Genomic DNA, 26,011 nt, shown 5'->3' with positions numbered 1-26,011 from the left:
CTACGGACCCTGAGAGATACCCTTCATGAGACATCGCCATGAGGGCAACTCCACAAGAAACGCTCCACGGGGTACCTTCAAAGGGACTCCAGAAGGGCGCCTACACAAGGACACCACCTCCAATGGACTCTTGGGGGACACTCTGCTCCAATACCAATTACAAACCCTGAAGAACTCCCACCACTGACGATGACTACAATGCATCCCTGTAACACCACTGGATCCATGGTGGTGACTCTCACTCTCTGCACTCTGAGACTTGCTTCATTTTCTACCTTTTCTCCAATCTGTTCTATCGCTACCCCTTTTATTGGGGATATTATAATAACTGTCTTTTTGTAATTTTTTTATAATAACTGTATTTTTGTAATTTGTAATAAACAGTCTGATTATGGTACTTGACCTCATCTGTGTCTTGATTTCACTCTCGGGGTCAAGAACTGAAACAGGGTCTGGCACTGGTGTTTTCTCCCATCGGACCCTGGCAGCATGAGACTCTGGTTAAACAAACTCATGACCAATTCCTCCAGTGTGAGGCAAGAGAACAGAACGGAGGGATAAACCTGACAATTTTATAGAGTTTATGTGCTGGGTATTCCTGTTCTTGAGGATTAAAAACAATTAAAAAAAACCCAAACCCAAACCAGGATAAACAGTTGTGTGTCTGTGTTTGACACAGACCTGAGAATCCCAGCATTATCAACCATAGTGGCAGAGAGTCCCCCGCACACAGCAGGGCCTGGAAGCCACACGCCGTTCATTAACCTTCAGACTGACACACACTTTCCTGATAAAACCCATTAGATATACATTTTATGAGAAATTAAATATACTTATTAAACTATATTTCCTTCTTTAGTTTACATAAGCGGAACACCCTCTACTTCCCTGGGAAAGAATTGCTCATTTATTTTTCATCTTCTCTGAGCACAGCTACCTCATGACTTCACAGCCAAATCACCCTCCAAAATCTGTTTTGGTGCCACTAAAACACTGGAGAGATGAAGAATATTAAAAAGGAACAGCAATTAGCAATTACTCAGGAGCAATTACTCCTTCCAGTGTCTCTTCCAGGACAGAGGAGCTGCTGAGCTAGCTAATGACAGCAGTAAAACTCATAATCAGTAATCACTCTGCCAGCCTGTCTCAACAGGCCAAAGTTAGATAATTCAAAAGAAAGCTTCAAAACCACTTGTGCCTGCTCCAGTAACCCCAGGTGTACTGAATGTCTTCTTTCAACAACTCCTTGCTTCTATGCAAGTGTCCTGAGAAGACAAAAAAGGAATGATAGAATCCCAAACGCACAGTCATGAACGCACCTCCAACCCATATGGGTCAACATCTGGTTTCAACCCACCACCACTGCTACTGCCAGCAGCATCTCAAGAGGAGCTGCTGCCTGATGCACTCAATCATCCTCCTTGGGATGCTACTAAAAGCTTCAGTAACAGTAAACCTCTGTGTCCTCTCAGATACCTGCAAAAACTTTTGCAACCAGCCCTGCCAAGCAAATTGCCTTGAAAAATAAGGCAGAGATTCAGCCTCAGTTCATTTCCTGAGTTTTCGTGGTGGGTTTTTTTGCTTTTAAACTTCCTTTTTGTTTTGCTAGTAGAAGCCCTCTGCCTGGCCAGAGGACACACAGATAAGCATTTTCCATATCCTTCCTCTTATCTGGAGTAAATCCAGAACAGTTGCAATGGAAGCAGCATTTCCTATTCCCCCAGACAACTTGCAAGTCAGTTCTCTCGATAGGCAATAATACTGGACTTCCAAAATACACACTATAAAGAACAGATCTGCCTACAAGTCTTCTCCATCTTGCAGAGAATGGCCACAGCATTTTTTCTTTCATCAGCAATCAGAAGAAAGGAAGGTAGTAATTTCCACCGTCTCCACAGTATAAAAGAGTAGATCATGTCCTGCCTTTTTCCCCAAAACTTCCAGACTACAGCAGAACTCTATAGCACAGAATCTCCCTGGACAAGTATCAACATAAAACTTTAACTACGAAATAGGCTAAAGCTAAGCTTGGCAAAAGGGACTGGAGAAAACCTCACTGCTCATCTTGCTCACTACCTTACAACAACCACAACACCTCCTCCTTGATTCCTCTTACACAACACTTACAAATTAAATTTGCTATTAGATCTGTAAATCACCACAGGAGGCCTGTGCCTATTACCCTGTTTCTACAGACCTGGACAGCAATGGAGAAATAGCAACTATTTGAACTTCTGCCACATTCTGATGCATCTTTTGAGAGAAAAGCCATGTCCCTCAAGATGGTCACGTTGCCTTGTTTTTCTGCTGGGCCAGGAGAAGGCCGATATCTCTGTTCACACACCCTGTGTCACTGTTTCCTACCAGTAACTACAGGGCAATTCATACCAAAATGAAACACACAAATAGGCATCTTCAGAATTGTTCAAGGCCAGGTTGGAGCAATCTGGTCTAGTGGAAGGTGTCCTTGCCCACGGCAGGGGGTTTGAGCTGGATGAGCTTTAAGGTCACTTCCAACCCAAACCAGCCTGTGATTTTTGTCTTCTCATCTTCAGGAGAAGAATCCCAAACCACACACGATCAACTGGCACAGGTGTTTCCACTTTAACACTACAGCTTTCATGCCATTTCTTTTTCTCCTCCTCCTTTCTTCACCTCACCAGAATTTACCAGCAGCAGAAGAAACAGCTAGGCTAAAAAAAAGGCAAGGAAGAAGAACACACACACTGAGAGGACGTGAAGTGACTGGCAGGGAATCCCCTAACTGCAAAACTCCAGTTATTTACCAAATTAGGATTTAATTTTTATTTTTCTTTAACTGAATTAGGTTTCCATTCAAAATTCAACATCAGACACATTCAGTAATTATCATCAGCCTTTATTTCCAGTCAAGTAACTAATTGCATCTTCCCCTGTTCAGCAGATGAGAGCATTTAAAAAAAAAAAAAATTAAAAAAAAAGGGGGGGGGAAGTATTTAAACCAAATTAAAATTTTCACAAGAAACCTGACATCCCCAACCTCCCCTCTTCCTGCACTCTCCAGTTCTCCCTGGAGTCCAACTCACACAAGTGTGTTTGTGTAAAAGGGGGTGTGAGTGAGGTAGAAGGGCAAAGCACAAGAAAAAAAACACACCCTAAATCCATGCAAGCTGACAGCTCATTCAAGGGTTGTATAAAGCAAAACGCAGCTCAAAGCAGAGGTGGCTGAAACGTAGCAGTATCTAGAAGGAAAAAATCACCTTCAGCTGCCGTGATAGAGGGAGCTGTATTGAAATCTGCTGACCACATGCAGAGAACATACAGATCACATACAGAGAAGCGTCTGGAACCCATTATGGACATGATGCTGCCTCCAGGGTGAGGAGCTTTTCTTTTAAACTGTCCTTAAAGGTTAGGAAATACAGACAAGAGTTGTGTGTGTGCTTGCAGGGACTGGTTCCTTGCCTAAGCAGAGCACATGGCCTGATTCCAGCTCTGCTCTCCCACAGCCAGGACCTCAAGGGGAGCTTGACTGGCCTGTTTGATCACCTGTGGCAGTTTGCCCCACAAATCTCCTTCTCTGTCATACCCAAAGAGAGGTAGTAGTGAACCCCAAATCTCCACTGAAGTAACCGACACTTCCTCATTAATTTTACCACCAAATATTATCCACGTATTTGGTACTATGATGTAAAGAAATTAAATTAGACGTTTCTGATTTTCGGCTGTGGTTGTGCATTGTACATGGAGATTAAGATGTGGGCTCTTAGGTAACCTCCTCTCCTGGCAAGGGAGGCCAGTCCATTATCCCAGGACTAGATGAGACTGGTACCCAGTGCTTCAAAGGAAGATGCAAGAAAGCTCGTGACTAGGTAACTGCTAGCTGTTTGCCACATCCATCTATTGTTTGCAATCTAACTTTTGCTGTCTAAATTTACACAATGGCTTGAGGTCTCAAAACAATCATTTCTTCATCAGTGCCACAGAACTCTTGCTGAGCTACAGATTTCATAAGTAATTAAACTTTTTTACGTCAATTTCTCAGCAACTATTTCCTCTCAGAAACAGGCAGTTTCAATATTAAACAATAAAAGGTCAAAGGTACTTTGAGGTAGTAAGATGAGCAACCTATGAAAAAATAAAACCTATCACTTTCATGAGAGAAAACACAAGACTATAAACTTTACTGCTACTCTTTTTTTATGTTATGCTCCTGCATCCTAAAAGTTAGGGTGGGAAAAGAGATAAAAGGGGAAAATACGCCCCAAGTATTTTGCAGCAAGAGTTAGGAGCAAGGCAGAAAAAGTACATCCACAACACCACTAAACAGATTCCTCTGCTTCTTAGTGCAGCGGTAACTGATGGGGGGTACGCCCACAGCACCAGCGTGGCCCAGACAAGCAATCATCTGTCAGTCAAACCACCTCTGACACAGTGAAGTGGTTTCTGCAGAACTAGCAGGTATTTGAACAAGGTGGAGTGAATTTGTACTGGATCAGAAGCACTGTGGCCAGCACAGGCTGGTTCAGTGGATGGATCCACAAAGCTGCATTTACTGCACTGCTGAATTAGAGCTTCATCTGGATGTAATATTTCACTGAAGAGACAATGCCTCTTACCAGCTACCAGTATTACTGATCAGCTCAAGAATTTTCCTTATTTTTGTTACCCAGGACAAGAAAACATAACTACAACACAAGCTGTGGTGCGCACTGTGCACCTTCACTCACCTCTTTCAGCTCCTGTGAAACAGAATTAAGGCGTTCATTTTCAGACTGAGTGTTGGCAAGGACATTTCTGAGCTGCTTCAGTTCAGTCTGCAACTCCATAACCTTCTTCATGTAGTACTCTTCCTTGGTAGCAGATTCCTGAATCAAGGTCTCCTCTCTGCTCTCTCCATCTGCTGCTACCTTCTTGTGGTTGGTATGGGCCTGCCCAAAAGCCTAGGACAGTCAGAAAATACACCTTCTATTAGTAAACCTAGAATTTTATGTAACTCCTATTTTAAAGAGCTGAAAATATTTATGCTTCCATTTCTTTGATGCAAACTTTGGAATAGGCCAGGCCAACCAGAGCAGAGGCAAATGTTCCTTTAAATGCACCTCCCAAGATGAGAGCCAGAAAACAAACCACCTGAAGTGTATACCAATGCATGCAGCCTGGGGAACAAACAGGAGGAACTGGAACTCTGCACCAAGTCAGAAAATTATATCGTATCATTGTAATAACTGAAACATGGTGGGACAACTCACATAATGGGAAGATTGCAATGGACGGCTATAGACTCTCTTAGACAGGCAGAGGAGAGGAGAAAGAGGAGCTGCACCCTATGTTAAGGAGAGCCTTGAATGTATGCAAGTCAACTACAGCAATTGTGGAAGCCCTGCTGAATGCCTCTGGGTCAAGATCAGAGGGATCACCTCCAAGGGGCACCTTGGAGTAGGCATCTGCTAACAACTTCCAAACCAAGACAAGAAGGTCAATGAAGCAATACTTAGGTCACCAAAACCTGGTTCTTATGGATGACTTCAACCACCCAAACGTTTGTTAGAAAAACAACATAGCAGCCCACCTGCCACCCATCAAGTTCCTGGAACACAGAGGACTGCTTCCCTGTACACATTAGGTGTGTCAACCAGGACTCGCTCCTCACAAACGAAAAAAACCCCACCTCCTTTGTTAGTGACGGCCCTGGCAGCAGCAATCATACGATTGCGAAGTTAGGCATTCAGCTGAGCATGCTGAAGGTTAGTGCTAAGACAGAGGTTTTAGATTCTAGAAGAGCAAACTTCAGCTCACTCAAAGCTCAACGGGGAGGGATTCCATGGGAAGCTTCCACAGAAGATACAGGAACTAATGGGTAATGAGAAATTTTCAAGAGCACTCTCCTGGAAACACAAAACCAGTTTGTCCCCTTTAAAGGTAAGGGAAGTAGATGGAGAAAGAGATCCCCTTAACTGTGAGCTTCTGAGTCTGCTCAAAACCAAAAGAGAAGCATACCAGAGATGAAAAGGCAAATAAATACCCATTGAGAAATACAAGGTCACTGCTAGGGTGTGCAGAGATGCAGTTAGAAATGCAGAAGATCAGCACAAACTGAAACTGGCCTGAGACATCAAAAACTACAAGAAAGCGTTATTCAGACACATAAACAACAAGCAAGACAAAGTGACTGGCTGGTATAGGTGATACAGTTGTGGGGGTCTATTATAGACCTCCTGATCAGGACGAAGGAGTCAATGAGGCTTTCTAAAGGCAACTGAAAGCAGCCTCACGACTACATGCCTTGGTCCTCATGGCGGATTTTAACCATCCCGATATTTGCTGGAAGACTTACACAACCAATCATTCACAGTCTAGGAGGTTCCTCCAGTGCACTGATTATAACTTCTTAATGCAAATGGTGGACAAACCAACTAGGAGAGGGGCGCTGCTGGATCTAGTACTCACCAACAAGGAGGGTCTGGTCGAAGTGGTGATGGTCAACGGCAGCCTTGGCTGCAGTGACCATGAGATGGTGGAGTTTAGGATCCTGTGTGGGAGGAATAGAATACCTAGCAAGGCCACAATTCTGGATTTCTGGAGGGCCAACTTTGGCCTCTTCAATCAATTGCTAAGGGAAGTTTCATGGGAAAGGGTATTAGGTGGTAAAGGGGCTCAAGACAGTTGGTCAGCATTTAAGGACCACTTCTTCCAAGCTCAGGATCAGAGTGTCCCAGTGGGTAAGAAATCAAGTAAGGGAGCCAGGAGATCAGCACGGTTAAACAAGGAATTGCTGGGCAAACTCATGTGGAAAAAGAGAATCTATGGATTATGGAAGGAGGGGCTGACCACTTGGGAGGAATATAGGACAGTTAGAGGATGTAGGGAGGCAATTAGGACAGCTAAGGCCTCCTTGGAACTTAATCTTGCAAGTTGTGTTAAGGACAATAGAAAGGGCTTTTTCAAATAAATAGTGGATAAAACTAACACAAGAGGCAATATAGGCCCACTGTTGAACTTGGTGGGTGCCCTGGAGACAGCGGATTTAAAGAAGGCAGAGGTGCTGAATGCCTTCTTTGCCTCTGTCTTTACTCCTGCAGACTCTCCCCGGGGGCCCAAGATTCCTGTAGCCCCAGAAGGAGTCAGGATAAAGGAGGAGTTTGCTTTGGTAGATAAGGATTGGGTTAGGGATCAGTTAAGCAGTCTGGACATCTATATATCGACGGGTCCAGATGGAATACACCCACGGGTGCTGAAGGAGCTGGTGGAGGTCATTGCTCGGCCACTCTCCATCATCTTTGGTAAGTGGTGGGAAACAGGAGAGGTGCCTGAGGATTGGAGGATGGCAAGTGTCACGCTAGTCTATAAGAAGGGTAAGAAGGAGGACCTGGGTAATTATAGACCGGTCAGCCTTACCTCCAACCCTGGAAAGGTGATGGAACTTATTCTTGACGCCATCTCTAGACATATCAAGGATGAGGGGGTCATCAGGAGCAGCCAACATGGTTTTACCAAGGGGAAGTCATGTTTGACCAACCTTACAGCCTTCTATGAGGAAGTAACTAGGTGGATGGATGATGGTAGAGTGGTAGATGTGTTTTTTCTTGATTTCAGTAAAGCATTTGATACTGTCTCCCACAGCATCCCCATAGATAAGCTAAGGAAGTGTGGGCTTGATGATCAGGTAGTGAGGTGGATCAAGAGCTGGTTGAAAGGAAGGAGGCAGAGTTGTGGTCAATGGAACAGAATCTAGCTGGAGGTCTGTGACTAGTGGAGTACCTCAGGGGTCGGTGCTGGGACCAGTGCTGCTTAATATTTTCATCAATGACCTGGATGAGGGAACTGAGTGTACCCTCAGCAAGTTCGCTGATGACACTAAACTGGGAGGAGTGGTTGACACACCAGAAGGCTGTGCTGCCACTCAGTGAGACCTGGACAGGCTGGACAGTTGGGCGGAGAGAAACTTTATGAAATTCAACAGGGGCAAGTGTAGAGTCTTGCATCTGGGGAAGAACAACCCCATGTACCAGTACAGGTTGGGGGTTGACCTGCTGGAAAGGAGTCAAGGGGAAAGGGACCTGGGGGTCCTGGTGGATAGGAGGATGGCCATTGAGCCAGCAATGTGCCTTTGTGGCCAAGAAGGCCAATGGCATCCTAGGGTGCATTAGAAAGGGTGTGGTTAGTAAGTCAAGAGAGGTTCTCCTCCCCCTCTACTCTGCCTTGGTGAGGCCACATCTGGAATACTGCATCCAGTTCTGGGCCCCTCAGTTCAAGAAGGACAGGGAATTGCTTGAAAGAGTCCAGCGCAGAGCCACAAAGATGATTAAGGGAGTGGAACACCTCATTCCTTATGAGGAGAGGCTGAGGGAGCTGGGTCTCTTTAGCTTGGAGAATAGAAGACTGAGGGGTGACCTCATCAATGTTTACAAATATGTAAAGGGTGAGTGTCAGGATGATGGAGCTAGGTTTTTCTCAGTGATGTCCAGTGCTAGGACAAGGGGCAGTGGGTGTAAACTGGAGCATAGGAGGCTCCATGTGAACATCAGGAAAAACTTCTTTACTGTGAGAGTGACAGAGCACTGGAACAGGTTGGCCAGGGGGGTTGTGGAGTCTCCTACGTTGGAGATATTCAAGGCCCGCCTGGACAAATTCCTGTGTGATGTACTCTAGGTTACCCTGCTCTTGCAGGGGGGTTGGACTAGGTGATCTTTTGAGGTCCCTTCCAACCCTTGGAATTCTGTGATTCTGTGAAAATACTGGCTCACTCTTCAGCAAGAGAGAACTGGTCACAAACAATGCTGAAAAGGCAGAGGTTCGACACTTTCTTCACACCTCTGTCATTACCAGCACTGTTGAACCCCAGGCCTTAGGAACAAAAATCCAGGTTGATGCAAACACAGACCCACAACCAGTGAAAGAAGAATTGGTGTGTGAAATACTTCAGAAGTTTTATTCCTCAAAATGATGGGCCCGACAACATCCACCCCAGGGTGTTAAGAGAGCTAGCTGCCGACATCATGAGGTTACTCTCCATATCTCTGACAAATTGTGGAGATAGGGGGACATCCCAAAAAACTGGAAGAAGGCTGACATCACCGCCATCTACTAGAAGGGCTTAAGGGAGGATCCAGGAAATTGTAGGCCCACTAGTCTTACTTCAGTGCCTGGAGAAAGTTATGGAATGAAATCAAGAACAAAAACACCAAAAAAAGGTGAAACCAACCAAAAAAAGGTGAAACCAACCAAAAAAAGGTGAAACCAACAAAAAAAAAAAGGGTAAAACCAACAAAAAAAAAAAAAAAGATGAAACCAACCAAAAAAAAGGTGAAAACAACAACAAAAAAAAAAAAGGTGAAACCAACCAAAAAAAGGTGAAAGCTTGTTTCTGAGCAACAGACCAGCATAGCATCCTCTGCCAATGCCAGAGAAGAATGAGCCAGGAAGGACAGGATGGTAGCAGAGTGGTCAAGCTCTGGTGCTCCTTTGCATCCATTCAAGCTATGCTAGTGTGATCATCAAACTTCCCCAAGATTTGACAACGTTTCAGATTCAGCAGGAAGAAATGCAAATGCCTTATAAGATAACAGTGTTCTACCTTCACAGATTACAGGGACATTTCGGAGATGATTTAAAGGGATTGTTTGGTTTTGTTTTTTTTAATGGCAAAAACAGACTGACACCTATATTTAGAATATATTGCCTCAGTGCACTGTCAGTGGGATGAAAAGATTTGATTACAGGAGTCTAATTTAGCCTGTCAGCTTAGTTATCTAGACATTTAACCTTATTAGCTTGCATAGTCCAGAGGGCTAAAGGCAACTGTGCCTAAATCCATAGCTAAGCAGCAACTCTACATCTTGTTACAAGAGCTAGTGGCCAGATGTTGGACACAGCTGGGAAGGGGCTGAAGCTTCCTCTCATTTCCTTCAATATATACTCCTTTGATATGACCCACCAAAAAAAGTATGTAAACCTGAGGGATAAATCACAGGCAACTGAAAGCAGTGGAAATGGCTCAGAGTAATGCAGGAGCCACTCCACTTAAAATCACCAGCACTTGACTGCTTTTGTTCAAGGCATGAGTGCTCCATTTCCATCACTTTTCTGATTTGGTATGTAGGATCCTCTTCCAGGCTGAACCAAGGAATCTAGAAGTTTGAAGAGATTACTGAAGTACAGAATTTGACTTCAGGTTGGAAATTGCTCAAACAGCTAAAAATCACTATGCTTCCAAACTTAATTCATGTGAAAAGGTGTTAACATGACAGGCCTTGAGTCACAAGATTTAGAAACACACACAAGATCCAGCATGAGGAGAATCAACAGTGCCAGTTCTTTCCTTCCTGGCCCTACCTTACCTGTCCTTGCAGAGGCAGAGCTGCTTCCCTGCCTGCTCTCTACTTGGCCAGTCATCTGGAAGCTATTCCTACCCATTACAATTCTTGCCCTTCTGATCACTCTGCAATAAAGGTTTGGCTCATTAGCAAGCAAAGCGTTATAATCCTGCCCGATTTACTAAGTGCAGACAGATCAGACAGCATGAGCTGAGCATGGACAGCAGCAGCAGTGAAGGCACAAGCTTTCCATAAACCACTCTCCCCCAGGCACAGACGTTCAAGCTGACAACTGCCCGGGAAAAAAAACAACCAAACGAAAAAACCCCCAACACAGAACAACAAAACCCACACAAACCCACAATGCAAAAATTACAGCAAAACCAACAGTGTGAAGACTGTACTGCAAAACAACCCAGCCAGACTTCTTCTGCGACCTGTATGCAAAAAGGGTAAAGCTACATTCTTCAGGACTAGAAAAGTGCTATTCTGAGAACTTCCCAAAGAAACTAGAAATCTCTTTGGACAACATAGCTGTGCACCTTCCACAACAATCCTCCACTCATCTCACGCATTCAAACCGCTTTCTTAATTTCAAAGTTGTCATAACATGGACACCTGCCCATACCAAAACCATCCCTTTGTTTCACAAAGGCCACACACCAGGAATGCAAGCAGCCATTATTGCTGGACACTCCTGACGCAAGGTGAAGTTTCTTGGGCTGTCCCATCCTGCCCTATTACCAAATTACTTTCTGAGGCAGCTCCTTTTTTCCTCATGGTATGCAGATAAAACACAGCAAGGAGGGGCAGATGTTGCTCTTGGTCATTTAAAACATCTGCGTAACATGTCATCCCACAGAATGGCCCCATGAGCATCGAAGAGACACAAAAGGCAGACTGGGAAGGGAGGAGCCATGGAGGAGCACCACGGGGAGCAGCCACCAGCCTTCATGGCAATGGCAATCCCTGGCTGCAGTGACCTGCTCTGCACTGCAAACAGATGGGCCTGCAAATGGGTCAGGCTGTCACACATAATTCACAGGAGCCTCCCCATGAGTTGTTATGATTAAGCCAATAGCTCTGTGCTGTTACTAAAAGCAAAATCAAAAGCTGGTCACAGATGAGTCACACTCTTCCCATCCACCTGGAACACACACCCTTACACAGACTGCAAGGGTTGTGTTAGATGTAATACTACACTGAACAGCAGTGTAAAAGTAATGAAACACATTTTAAGAAAAGGCTTTTGGATTTGATGGAAAGTAAAAGACTTGCATTGCGTGTCTCTCAGGCTGCACAGAGAAGATGGCAGCTTAAGGTAGCGAATTCATGCTGCAGACTTCAGTACCTCAGGTCTCTTTTCCTGAGAGAAGATCTACATGATCAACACTTGCATTAAGCTACAGAAGGGTCTCAATTTACTGTAACACACACATAACACTAGGTAAGGATTTATACTTACGTCTTTGATTTCTCCTGCTCTTAGAAGATGCTGGAACAAGGGAACTGACAAGCTATTTACTGAAACCTTGCACATTTTTACAGTCTCTCTCATCCTAGAAATTTAACTCTCACAGAAAGGAAGAAGTGTTACTTCTTTATGAGAGAAACTGAGACAAACAGGTTGAAGGCCTTACTCAAGGATAAACAAACATCAGTCAATGTGAGAGAAAGAACAAACCCAAAGCCTGCAGAGTCTCCTAACTGGGTAACCTTCAGCTTCATTTCTCTGCCTCCCTACAAATACTTAACACTGTGAATCTATTTCTGCTTGCACACTTTCTCATACAGTGGTATCCAGCTATCCAGCCCGTGCCTGGTCACTACAGCACTGAACAGATAAGCATGCAACATGCAGAAAAGGTGATCCATCAAGGTACCTGTGAGAAAATCACAGAATCCCAACCTGGTTTGGCTTAGAAGGGACCTTAAAGCTCACCCAGTTCCAACCCCTGATATGGGCAGGGACACCTACCCCTGGAGCAGCTTGCTCCAAGCCCTGTCCGAGCTGGCCTTGAACATTGCCAGGGATGGGGCAGCCATAAATATCCAACAGGTTTCTTCAGATCTAAGTCAATACACTTAAGGAAAAAAAAACAAACCAACCAACTAACCAACCAAACAACAAAAACAAAAACAAAACCAAACACCTCATCTCTGGACAAATGCAGGGGGCAAGGGGCCACCTGAGCAGACAATAAAACCAGTAACACACCGTGTATGTAGCAAACCAAATTTGGATACAAACAAAAAAAGTCCTTTCCAAAACAACTTAAATTGCTCCAGGGAGAGGGGAAGAGGTTTCGTGCCACACACTCTCCATCTGTGTGACCTACTTCTATCCCATTTCCTTTTAGGGTCCTTTTTTTTTTTTCTTTTCTTCCTTTTTCACCCAGTCTTATGCTGAAGAACAGAGAACAAATTAGAGAATGACACCAGGAGAATGATTTCACCTGCAAGGTCAACAGGCTGGTTGATAATGTGACAACACCAACTTGCATAAAACAAGATCACCAATGCAAATCTAGCCCAAGTGTAGCACAGGCACAAAGATCTATGCTAGGAAAGGAAAGAGTGGGTCAAAAGGAACAGAGAGAAAAATCTCCCTATGCTGGTCACGCTGTTGTTAGGTACAGCCTTTTCCCAACCTAGCAAACTGCTGGCACAGAGGAAACTCACAACCTTCCCCTGCCTAAAAAGGCCACAATTTTCCTATCCTCATCCAAATTTCATCCCTCCCAAAGATTAAAGGAAATATGATGCAGGAGAAAACACCAAAACAATCAAGAAACCAGTAAGAACAACAAAAACCCTGCCCTTGCTCACAAAACTGCTTGCTAATATTAAATGTGGAATCTAATTTTTGCAATTGCTTCCCTTCAGAGAGACTTTGTTAAGTAAGAAAGTAAAGTATTAATCGTTACAAATCTCCAGTAATCTGTTTTATTGCCAGCTCTTCAGTACATTTCTCAGACGACTTTTTGGACAACTGCTTTTTCACTTTATGCTTCGGTTTCCTGACCTTCTGTAGGGAAACAAGAGTCCCAATGCCCTTTGAAGTACAAGAGAGCAGTAAATCTACAAGAAAAGGAGGACAGGAACACAATAAACAAGTTTTGAGTTTATGTTTCACCTACTGCATTGTTCCATCATATGAAGCAGCAGGTGAAACCAACCTAAGCACTAGTCCAAAAATATGGTTATCTCCAGAAGGGATTTATACAGCCAGGAAGAAGGACAAATGTCAGCCCTCGTAACACCCCAGCAGTTCTATGTTTTGCAGCCGTTTCCACAGGCAGTCCTTGAATTAGTAAGTTTTTGTCATTTAACTTTTGTTACAAACTCAGGTTGCAAGGACAGCACTTGCTTGTGGACGTCATATTGAACGCAAGATGCTTGTGCTTACTCCCTACTTGCACCCCAAGTCATGACTAGTATTTCCCATGTGTTTCCATATGATCACACCACTGGCCCAAAGCCATCCCTCCAGAAGCATAATCTCCAGAAGGAGCACGTTTGCATTATTATATCCTGAATCAGATGACAGAATGGAAAGCAATTACACAAGAGTATTTTTTTCCATTCTTATTGATATTCTGGGAAGGGACGGAATCCAAAGGGACCTTGAGACGCTTGAGAGATGGCCAATGTCAACCTCATGAAGTTCAACCAAGCCAAGTGCAAGGTCCTACACCTGGGTCAGGGCAATCCCAGGCACAGCTACAGGCTGGGCAGAGAAGAGATTCTGAGCAGCTCGGAGGAGAAGGACTAGGGGGTGTTGGTTGATGAGAAAATGAACATGAGCGGGCTTCAGTGTGTGTGCTGGAGTCCAGAAACCAACTGGGTCGTGGGCTGCATCAAAACCAGCATGACCAGAAAGTCAAAGGAGGTGATCCTGCCCCTCTACTCTGCTCTTGTGAGACCCCTCTTCGGAGTAATGTGTACAGTTCTGCTGTCCTCAACACAAGAAGGAAATGGAGCTCTTGGAGCATGCCCAGAGGAGGCCATGAGGACGATCAGGGGACTGGAGCACCTCCCATATGAAGACAGGCTGACAAAGTTGGGGCTATTCAGCCTGGAGAAGGCTGCATGAAGACCTCGGAGGATGCTGGAGAGGGACTCTTCATTAGGGACTGTAGCAACAGGACAAGGGGCAACGGGTCCAAACTGAAGCAGGGGAATTTTAGATTAGATATAAGGAAGAAGTTCTTTACTGTGAGGGTGGTGACGCACTGGCACGGGTTGCCCAGAGAAGTGAATGCTCCATCCCTGACAGTGTTTAAGGCCAGGCTGGACAGATCCTTGGGGACATGGTTTAGGGTGAGGCATCCCTGCACATGAGAGGGGCGTTGGGACTGGATGATCTGCAGGTCCTTTTCAGTCCAAACCATTCTATGATTCTGTGCTGTACACAGCACCAGGATGCTCATGAAAACCAACGCATTTCTGCTACTCACTGGCCTTCCCAACCCCTCAATTACTTCAATAATCTATTTTCTAAGATTAAAAGGTAACCTTCAAAAACAAAAGAAAGGTTTGAAGAACATTATGAAGACAGGTTCAATCCAATACCATAAAGCATGCTGGCAGCAAACTACACAACTCCAGCCCAACTGCAGATACGCTGGAGTCAGAAGGCTTCATCACAGCAGGCTCTATTGAAGCACTCAGCTGAGGTGAGAGACTGCCTACAGTCTACACACCTAAGTGTGCATATTCCTTTCCTTTAACCTTTTCATAAAGGAACTGATCAAGAAAACAGGACACCAGCATTTCTCAGGCTCATTTATGCTCAACTGGCACCCACATGGTCTGTGCTTGCCCCAGCAGGGCTGACCCAGCCAAAAAGCCCATTTCTCCCCATTTCCAGGCTGTGCATCCAGCCACATTTAATGCTGAAATGCCAAGCTGTGAGGTGCTGCTTTTAATAAATGCCTTGCTGCCCTTTTCTCTGTAGTGAAATACTGCTATATGAAGCTAGCCGTACTTAACAGATGAGACAATGTTGAAGCATTAACCCTTGCTTTCATTCACTTCAAGATGTTTAAGGGTTGTCTCAGGCCTTCTTATTATCACAGTCACATTATCATGCACCACAAGCAGACTGGAAAAAGCATAATGTGTTCCTCCAAGAGGCATGTTAAGAAGAAGAGGAATTAGTTTCAAGCTCAGTTAACAGAAAAACAGGGAGAGATATGGGAGAAAAGTGATATAAGAGAGCTTGTCTGAAAATAATCCCTTGCCTTTCTCAACATTTGGAAAGCACAGTGACATCCCTGTGTGTGCATACACCCAGGGAGCAGTGTCACGTACGTACCATCAGTGGAATAAGCATACAGCAGAGGGCTTGTTTGCACTTTTGAGAGCACTCAAGTAGATGCATTTCAGCTTTGCATTAACAGAGCACACCACACATCCTTCAACTGCAATGTGCTCAGAGCACAGATGCTCTCCTTCTGGTGTGGGTGAGCGAAGCCAGCCCCACCAGTACTCATTACTATCCTTTCTGACTTCCAAGGGAAGCTTGGAGTTAAAAGCCAAAGGACATCAGTCACAAGGTATTTCACTCATTACTGTTCAGGGAAGGTAAGCATCACCTTCGGACACCCTGCCCCTGAGGAAGCCAATGCTAGTTTTGTACCACAGTCTGTGCTTTAAACCAGCATTCATATCTTCAATGAAATGTGTTCTCTGTCACTCACATGAGACTACTGACATCTAAAATACATTTATCGACAGCATAGAACATTTCCTCAGCTCTCAGTATCCTGCCCTGGGGATAACCAGCAGGACAGTGCCCCTTTGATGACATCAGAACCTGCTGCTGCTTCCACCATTACTCATCTTCCTGGGAATGCCACCCTGAGTGCAGCCAGCTTCAAAGCTGCCTGCAAGTGGCTCACCAGCAGCTGCTCTAGCTGTTCTCAGCAACCAGAATAGACATTAAGCTGAGGTTTGGGGGTTCTTTCTTCCTTTTGTTTTATTTGTTTGGGTTTTTCTGCTTGTTTTAAAGAAAAAAAAATGCTGTAACCATACAGCAGGAAAGGAAAATTAGAAGGCCCTGTATGCATTTTGCTGAGCTTAAATTAGAGAGGAATGGGGTTCCAGTGTGCATACATTTGTGCTTTCTTAAAAATAAAGAATGAAGGAGAGCATGTGGGAGCAGGAATGTGAAGAGGAGCAACACAAAAATCAACACAAAGAAGTCCTCCTTTCAAGCCTGCAGGGTGAAGGAGCATCTCCACAGCTCCAATCCAGGCCTCAGCTCCAACCCAGGCCTCAGAGTAAAGACAGATGCTGCGATAGATGGAAACGCACAGGATAAGGAGTTGATGCTGCTGAACTTCAGCTCTATTCTGTAGTTCAAGAGCTGAAGAGACTATGGAATTCTACTCACTCAAGCACAGGATGCCCACACACTGGCGTATCAAAGCACAGCTAAAACTCACTCTTTCCAAAATCATATCACAGAAATTTTAATTGCCAATTCTAACTTCTGACTTCTAAACCCTTCTGCTAAATTTGATAAATGCTTCATTTATACAGGCCAGTTCACAACATCAGTTTGATCACGTTTAACTAGCCCATCCAATCCTCATCTTCTGCATGTGAATCAAGAAGTGACTGCATAGATTAGGAACAACAGTGCCCTGTTAAGATTGTCACTCTTCTGCAGGCACTAGAGCTGAGCAACTGTTGGACTAGCATTAAAAAAAAAAAAAAAAACAAACAAAAAAAACACGGAAAATTTGATGTAGGCATTACCTACAATGAAATAATTTTTAAAATTTGAAAACAAAGATCAGTGATCAGTAGACTCCAGTAGCTCACCATAAAGCATAAGTAACTAAAGGCCATCAACAGTCCTGAGAAGTATGCAATGAAGTGAGGCTCACTATAATGAACACTCGTAATGTTAGCAAAAGCCTGTTCCTTCTTTAAATGTTAGCTCTTTGCTTAAAACTCAGGAAGATCAGAACTGAAATTACACACTCCATTAAGGACAATGCAGGGTGACCTTTAGTATGTGTCTCACACAGCCTTTGTTATAAAATATATAAAAATTATAAATAATATTTTGTTATAAAAAATCATAGAAGATAAAACTCTTGCCTAATGCTATTAAACACTGATATCCATTGCTGCTTAGCAAGTACCTGATCAATAAATCCCTGGAAAGGTACCTCTACTGATAGTATTGCGCTCCTTCTTGTCTCTACCTTTAACCTATGAAGTTAACTTGACAGCAAGATAATTAGTAATTGGTAAGTTAACACTTATCAATTAACTTAATATTCAATACCATTAACACCACCATTTTCCCCCCAATGTGTGTGCTATTTTGCTCTTTTACATTTAGCCTTATGTGTCACATCATGAGGCTTTTTCCACAGAGCCAATTGAACTTTTGTTACCACTAAAGATTTCTGCAAGAGAATGAAAGAAAAATCAAATGAGATGTTCGCAATCCAAACACACATGTGACCATATTTAAAGGTAGGAGGAATTATACTTTGCTGACAAAGCAAGGAGATGAATTATGTCCTTCACATTAGACCAAAATGGAAATTGTATAATTGACTCACACAGACACCCCTGAGAAAAAGATTTTTATTTATATTTGAATATCTGCAAACAGTTTTACTGCTGGGGAACATGCAGTGAGAACATGCGTGGCCTTGATTGAAGCAGATGTGGCAGTATGCCATCATGGCAGCCTTTCAGCCCAGCACCCAGCACCACCATGTTTCCTCCAGATCCCTGCCCCATGGCCACACTGTGGCCACCATGTAGTGCAAGCACACGCACCTTCTCACTTGTTCCTCACCACTGCAAAAGCTCTCATGTTGCCACAAGTCTGGGAGCAGGCTTTTTCTCACACACTCAAATATACCCAGGGCCCAAACATAAACCTTAGCTAAGCAGCAGTAGATTCACAAGCATCAGCTCACTGCTGACCCAGTAACTACAGGGAAGTGATAAGGCCTTCCAAAACAATACATCACTTCCCTACACACAGTCACCAAACTCATCTTCCAAGAGGTGATGCAATGATAAAGATTTGGGTGCACTCCAGCCCTTCAGCTGCCTTTGATTTTGTTAAAATGATGGTTTATGCTTTCTTTGGTGAAAGCCCAATTAATAAAAAAAAAAACCAAAACTCAATAGATTGCCTTTCTAGAACATGTTGTGGTATTAGCTGGAGCAGGATGGTCCTGTGGTACAACCCTGTGGCAGAGCTCACTTACTGTTAGCTCCCTATTAAGTAACAGAATGTAATTGAGGAAATCAAATGACATTGCAGAAATTCAGGGTACCAGGCTCCTTACCTACTCCTGTAAAAGCCTGCTGAATATCCTTCAACAGGATGGGTTAACTTTAACAATTGAGAGATGTTGCTGCAATATCTGAACTCAACATTTTCAGTTGGAGAACTGAGAAGACTAGTGTTTTAACTGAGTGCAAGTCTGAGCATCGAGGCACACGAAGACGCAGATTCCGCTCTTTAATCACTGCTAACCAAAGGCTCACCTATAAACACACAGCGCAGCACTCTCTTCAGCACTGAGACTTAGTGCACTGTGGGAGGTTTTACACCCCAACAAATGATCTTTTATCGCTATGGCTAACAGTGAGCATAAAATTCTGCAGTAATATGTAATTTTCTTTCCATTATATAGTAGTTAATGGACACTGGCATCTCACACATGAGGAATCTCCTGACAAAAGAGCACTGCTTGCTTGCTGGTGTGCACACACACTCAAGAAACAACAAGGGGAAGCAAGTTGCATCCTGCAAAACATATTTAATGTAAAGCTCATTACTCTGCTGCCTGTTGAACAGGATAGTGGCTGCTTCCGTTTATGTGGCACTAATAAGGCTTTTGTGATCAAACCCTGCTCCACAAGGAGCAAGAAACACAGCTGCATAAACAGTCCAGCACGCGTAAATACCTGTAAGTTGTTAGCATCAGAATGCACAACGATAAGAGGCACTTTAGGGGAAAATTAAAAAAAAAAAAAAAAAAAAAATAACCTCGGACCAAAGTATTTAAAATATCCAAGCAGACTTTCAATCACTGAAGTAGCAAAGGAGACTAAATGGTAACTGTGGAATCACTTACTGCATATGCTAAAGTTACCTGTGCTCATGTGAGCTAAGATGCTCACTCTGTACACAGACAGCTTTATAAAAAACAAACCTACCAGTCAGGCTTTTTGGTCTTAGTGGTCCTCAATCATCCCCACACCCACACAGAAGACTGTACAAAGTATATCATTAAACATATAATTAGTAGCAATTTCTGCACTGCAAAGGCAGACTTTTTCTTGTAATTTTAATAGCTCTTTTATTAAAACCTCCTTACACCCGAGTAGTGAATTTACTTTCCACTTCAAGGCTAAAGAAAGGTCCAGAGAATTTAATCCAGCTACAACTTCATAATCAGCTAGGGCAGTATTTACAATGAACTCCAGAGGAGTCTCTTCATTCCATTTCACATTTCTTGCTTGAATCCTACCTCCAGGCTTCACACTGAACCATAGCATACTCTCACTTAGCATTGACCATTATGGTTGGGTATTGCTTAAAAAACCTCACAAAACTAAACAAAACACTGAACACACATTTGTGCCTTTGTTTTACGGTTTGAGTTAAAAAGCAAGAAGGAAGAGTAAGGAGAAAAAAAAAACAACAACAAACCTAACAAAACAAACAAAAAATCAAAACCAAACAAACCAAACCAGTCTTCTCCTCATAACAGATCTTCTACAATCAGACAGCAGAGAGCAGCTGTGACAGCATGCAGAGCCAAACCACTGGTGTGAACCATTTCATCTGAAACATGCTGCTGAACTCATGTTCAGCAGGGCTGTTGGGAAGTACAGTCAGAGGCAGCGCTGTTAGGGTGCTTGCCACATGCTCCAGTGCCTAGCTGCTAGTGATACCACCCTAAGAAACGATTCAAGGACAGGCTTTTTCCACCATCAAAAAAAGGGAAGACAAATGCATTTCAATCTCCATAACTCACCACACCACCTTCTGAAGGAAAGAGAAGGATTAGGGAAAAGAGATTTACAAAATACAGGTGAAAATGAAGTGCTGGTGAGCACTAGCAAACAGGAAGCAAAGGCTTCTTTTATAGGCACGCCCATGCCCACCGGTTCCCACCAGCAAGCTGCACAGGCCGGAAGGAAGCAGTCCCATCACATGATATCCCCAAACGCGCTGGTAGCTATTTTTACATAGCCTGGTCAGGCTTACAGCTCTCACTGCTTATTTTGGAGCAGAATGCCTGTCAAAAATACAGAAATAACGTACACTGTTCTTTCTGGCAGCCATGAGGAGACAGAGGTTTTGCTAAAATAGGTAGGATAAAACACAGACTGTCAGACAACCACATGCATGTTGAAGGGATTATGGATCCTACTCCTCTGCTCCAACCCACACTAAGCAGCAGCCACAGTACCCAAAGAGACTGCACCAAGGTCCAGTTATACCGGGATGTGCTACTGCTCTGTAGCCATCTGAACAGTCCTAAATCACCAAATCCTCGTGACACTATCAGCAGCAAAGCAAGCGCCTCTTTCTCTCCAAACATTCAAATATTTCTCAGAATCACAGACTCATGGAATAGTTAGGGTGGAAAGGACTTAAGACCATCTAGTTCCAACCCCCCTGCCATGTGCAGGGATGACTCCTACAAAACCATGCTAGCAAAGACCCCTGACCTTGAACACTGCCAGGGATGGAGCATTTACAACCTCCTTGGGCAACCCGTGCCAGTGTGTCAACACCCTCACAGTAAAAAACTTCTTCCTTATATCCAATCGAAACTTCTTCTGCTTCAGTTTGGATCCATTGCCCCTTGTCCTATCACTACAGTCCCTAATGAAGAGTCCCTCCCCAGCATCCCTATAGGCCCCCTTCAGATACTGGAAAGCTGCTATGAGGTCTCCACGCAGCCTTCTCTTCTCCAGGCTGAACAGCCCCAACTTTCTCAGCTGATCTTCATACAGGAGGTGCTCCAGTCCCCTGATCATCCTCGTGGCCTCCTCTGGGCTTGCTCCATGTCCTTTTTATGTTGAGGACACCAGAACTGTACACAGTGCTCCAAGTGGGGTCTCATGAGAGCAGAATAGAGGGGCAGGATCACCTCCTTCGACCTGCTGGTCACGCTCCTTTTGATGCAGCCCAGGATACGGTTGCTTTCTGGGCTGCAAGCGCACACTGAAGCCGGCTCATGTTCATTTTCTCATCGAGCAGCACCCCCAAGTCCTTCTCCTTGGGCTGCTCTGAATCTCTTCTCTGCCCAGCCTGTAGCTGTGCCTGGGATTGCTCCGACCCAGGTGTAGGACCTTGCACTTGGCATGGTTAAACTTCATGAGGTTGGCATCAGCCCACCTCACAAGCGTGTCAAGGTCCCTCTGGATGGCATTCCTTCCCTCCAGCGGATCAACCGAACCACACAGCTTGGTGTCATCGGCAAACTTGCTGAGGGCGCGCTCAATCCCACTGTCCATGTCAGCGACAAAGGTGCTGAACAAGACCAGTCCCAACATTGATCCCTGAGGGACACCACTCGTTACTGGTCTCCAGCCGGGCACTGAGCCATTGACCACAACTCTTTGTGTGTGGCCATCCAGCCAGTTCTTTATCCACCGAGTGGTCCATCCATCAAACTGATGTCTATCCAATTTAGAGACAAGAATGTCGTGTGGGACAGTGTTGAACACTTTACACAAGTTCAGGTAGATGATTTCAACTGCTCTACCCCTGTCCATCAGATCTGTTGCCTCAACATAGAAGGCCACCAAATTGGTCAGGCAGGATTTCCCCTTAGTGAAGCCATGCTGGCTGTCACCAAGCACCCTGTTGTTTTTCATGTGCCTTAGCATGCCTTCCAGGAGAATCTGGTCCACGATTTTGCCAGGCACAGAGGTGAGACTGACTGGTCTGTAATTGCCCGGGTCATCCATTTTCCCCTTCTTGAAAATGGGGGTTATATTTCCCTTTTTCCAGTCATCCGGAACTTCATCCGACTGCCAGGATTTTTCATATATGATGGCCAGCGGCTTAGCAACTTCATTTGTCAGCTCCTTCAGGACCCACTGATGGATTCCATCAGGACCCATGGACTTGTGCACATTCAGGTTCTTAAGATGGTCTTGAACCAGATCCTATCCTGCAGTGGGCCCAAGGTCTTCATTCTTGCCATCCTTGCAACTGCCTTCCAAGACTTGGGTGGTGTGGTCAGAGCCTTTGCCAGTGAAGACTGAGGCAAAGAAGTCATTCAGAACCTCAGCCTTCTCCAAATCCAGGGTAGCCAGTGCTCCCTTTAGCTTCCAGACAGGGCCCATATTATCCCTTGTACTTCCCATGATTTAAGTCCATTTTTGTTTGCCACCTTACAAGCAAACCCGGTCTCCAAAGCACAGACTTGACAGTACCACAAGCTGCTTTGGCACCTCTTTTCTAGATTCTTTCAAGTGGCATATTGTTTTAATAATTAGAGAACATTGGCAATTGATATAATCAGAAAGCTTCCTGCTTGCATTTTATACCCTTAGCATAGCTAGGAAGTACATACTTGTCATACACTATAAATTTTAAAAACAGCATTAAAAAATGGGTAATAATGTTTAGAGCAAGGTGTCCCTGCCCATGGCAGGGGGGTTGCAACTTGATGATCTTAAGGTCCTTTCCAACCCTAACTATTCTATGATTCTATGATTTCTGGAGATAAAACTGTCATTTTTGCTGCCTTGCTCCATGGGTAATTGAAGTGCTACATATGCAGATCTGGTATGACTGTACCTCCCTTGTGTAAAGGTGTGAATTCAGTAGTTAGTATGGCAGACATCAAACACAGACAGGATGATAAATGTAAAATCCTGCCCACAGATCCCCAATTGCTTGTTAAACAACACAAGACAGAACAGCATACCCAGAAACAAAATAGAAAGATGTAAGGGCTAAGCTCAGACTAACCCTTTTTAAGCAATACTACTGAAGTGGTGGCAAATACTGTTTAAAAATAAAAAGGAAGTATTTTTCTTCCTCTGAATGAATCTAATTTTATTGTCTTGTGCTCACAAGTTCATCATGCTCCTGATTTCAGCAGGGTAGAAGCCTGCAGCACAGCAGCACAGCAGGAAGCAAGGATGTTTACATTCCTCAACTCTGCTTTCATCAACTTCCATAGCCACTAAAAGAAACAAATGTCATTACCAACTTAAAAAAAATTTGGACTTTAGACACGTGAAGAAACTTCACTCTTTAGCTGCTGCAAGGACTAATTCAAACACCACTTTCCATCAGCACAGCTGTTCATCCAGCTCTTCAGTTCTGCTTACGTTGTAGTTTTCCAAGACAGGGAATGCCTGTTAGATTTTACATATACCGCCAGGCAAGGCCCTTCACGTGGTGCTGCCAGCTTTCGGAATACTTGCTACAGATGGTAGCTGCTCATTGAAAAAAACATCTTCAAACAAGTAAACACATCTTGACTCAAGTTCTGACCTCACATTTAGTCAGAGCATAATGCAGGTTTCATTGTAATTAATTATATCCCAAACATCTGTATAAAGGTTCAGCCACGGTCACCTGCCTTGAGGTGGTTGTGCATCTGAAGCCACCTGCCAGCAGAGAACCAGCAACTCTGACACTTCAGTGACACCAGAGTATTATAGGATTCACCTCTTCCTGGAGCCTGGTATCACACCAAGAAAGCGAAAACCGGGCCTGATCTTTATAGGAAATGTTACAGATGTGTATGTATCTGGTCATAAGCGATCAGAAAGAAAAATAAAATCTGGTATAACAAGAGAGGATTTTATATCATACTTCATAATACTACAGAATTCCACGCACCCCACCCCATTCAAGGAATGTGTGTTAAAACATGCAATAAAAGCAAGCTTCTGGGCACATTTTACAACAGCATGTTCACTTATCAGTTCTGCATCAATTTGCTCCCCCATTCTGCCCCCCCTGCCTCCTACTCAACTTCATTTCCTTATTTAAGAACCTTTTTAAAAACACTGCCACATATTTTCAAGCAAATACAACTTTTGATTGCAGCTGGCCCTATGGACACAGTCGTTCATCTAGAAGGAGGCATAAATGCCTAGTGTTAACAAGTGATCAGAAGGCAGTCCCTGACTTTCCCCAAAGGTGAAATTTGTTGTGTATCATGTGTATTAATCCAGACCACCAATCTCAAAAGAGAGGTCAAAAGTTAACCCCCACCTCACCAATTTATGTTGTGGGCATAGCCTTGTGTCAAACAACAATAATTTAAGGTAAGGTTTTAGGTACACAGTTTCCTTGATTAAAACAAACCAACACATGCTGCCAAGACTCTTTCTTCAGCATAACACTCCTACCATGCACAGCCAGCAGCTGATGAGCTGCAGCTGACAGCACATACCCAGCACACAAGGACAGTCCTCTCCCCACTGCCACGGCAGCCTGGATGAGCACTTCAGCAAACAAAACCTCCTCATAAGTTTCAAATCTAATGCAATACAAGAAAGTGGTAAATAACTCCTCTTCTTCTCCATATCCCACATAGGAGACCTTTGACTGGGTTCTACACAAAGAGACTGACAGACAAATTGCCCAGGCCATTGTTGTCCAGGTTGGCTGGACAGTGGCCCAAACAATAAGCTGTTTTTAGAAAACCGGAGATTCATCCTCTTATGTGGCATGAGGGAGGGATTTAGCCTTAATTTAGCACTATTTAGAAAAGATTACCCTTTAATTGCAATAGAAGTTGGCAGCCACAGGCAGCACTGAAAAGCCTTCCTCCTGCAAAGCTTCCAACCAGGCAGCCCTGCCTGGGCAAAGGAGCCAGTGGGGACACAAACCCCCAGGCCCCCACTGGCATGCAAATCGGGGAGAGCCTGAAGAGCCGGTGGTGCTGAAGGGCAGAGACACTGGCCACAACACACAGGGAAGAGCTGCAGCCTTTTGACAGGCTCGGATGGCAATAACACACCGGGCCTCAGGTCAGGCCCCAGCTGGTTAGAGGTACCAGGGAGATGTCGATATCTTCCATTTCAGTGTTAGCTGGGCCAGGTCAGCAGAGGCACCTCCCCAGCTATTCCCGGGTGATGGGGCAAGAGGCATTGCACCGTGTGTTCAGGCAGCTGGAGGACACACATTGTGTGCCTTAGGTGCAGGGTGGTCAGAACCCTATCAAGGGCCAGTAGCTCACAGCCACTCAGGAGCCCATTACACATCATCTAATTTGGAGCAATTCTAATATCCTCCCAGGAAAATTTAATTCTTGTTCACACAGATTTTGTTGCAGTGACGCCTGTCTTACATCTGTGCTCAAACTGGAATAATGCCAGTTTAGGCTAGCATAGGACATCCCGGAGCCTACTGCACAGTTTAACTCAACTCAGCTTTATTTTAAAAAGTTCAATGTAAAATAGTAATTTCTATGCATAGGCACAGCCTTAAGCCAAGATTAAACCTCCTCCCCCTCCACTTCCTACTCAGCTTGGCATTCCCTGGCATTTCTGATGACCTCAAGCCTGAAAGATGATGCCCACCTGGCTGAGCCATGGGAACATCCTGAAACCAGGGAGGGGTGAAAGGTTCTACAGCAAGTGGGCTGGGAACTGAAAAAGAAAACTGTCAGGAAAAGACTGGTAAGATGAGAAGCCATGAGAACCACTAGTGTCAACTGATAAGACAAAGA

General features: G+C 44.3%; 1 protein-coding gene across 2 annotated transcripts in view; it reads right to left on the bottom strand.

Moving 5' to 3' along the window:
- BICD2 (BICD cargo adaptor 2) overlaps positions 1-26,011 on the bottom strand; it is an 83,888-nt gene that overhangs the window by 36,789 nt on the left and 21,088 nt on the right. For both annotated transcript variants that reach the window (XM_061357762.1, XM_061357764.1), the window contains exon 2: positions 4,710-4,922. In XM_061357762.1, the coding sequence (XP_061213746.1) occupies positions 4,710-4,922 (213 nt within the window). The remainder of the gene's footprint in view (positions 1-4,709; positions 4,923-26,011) is intronic.

Source organism: Neopsephotus bourkii, unplaced genomic scaffold (assembly GCF_033783945.1).
Source record: "Neopsephotus bourkii isolate Nb327-2 ecotype Australia unplaced genomic scaffold, CSIRO-AGI_Nbou_v1 NB_923, whole genome shotgun sequence".
Classification (NCBI taxonomy): Eukaryota; Metazoa; Chordata; class Aves; order Psittaciformes; family Psittacidae; genus Neopsephotus; species Neopsephotus bourkii.
This window is presented reverse-complemented; position numbering and strand designations above follow the sequence as displayed.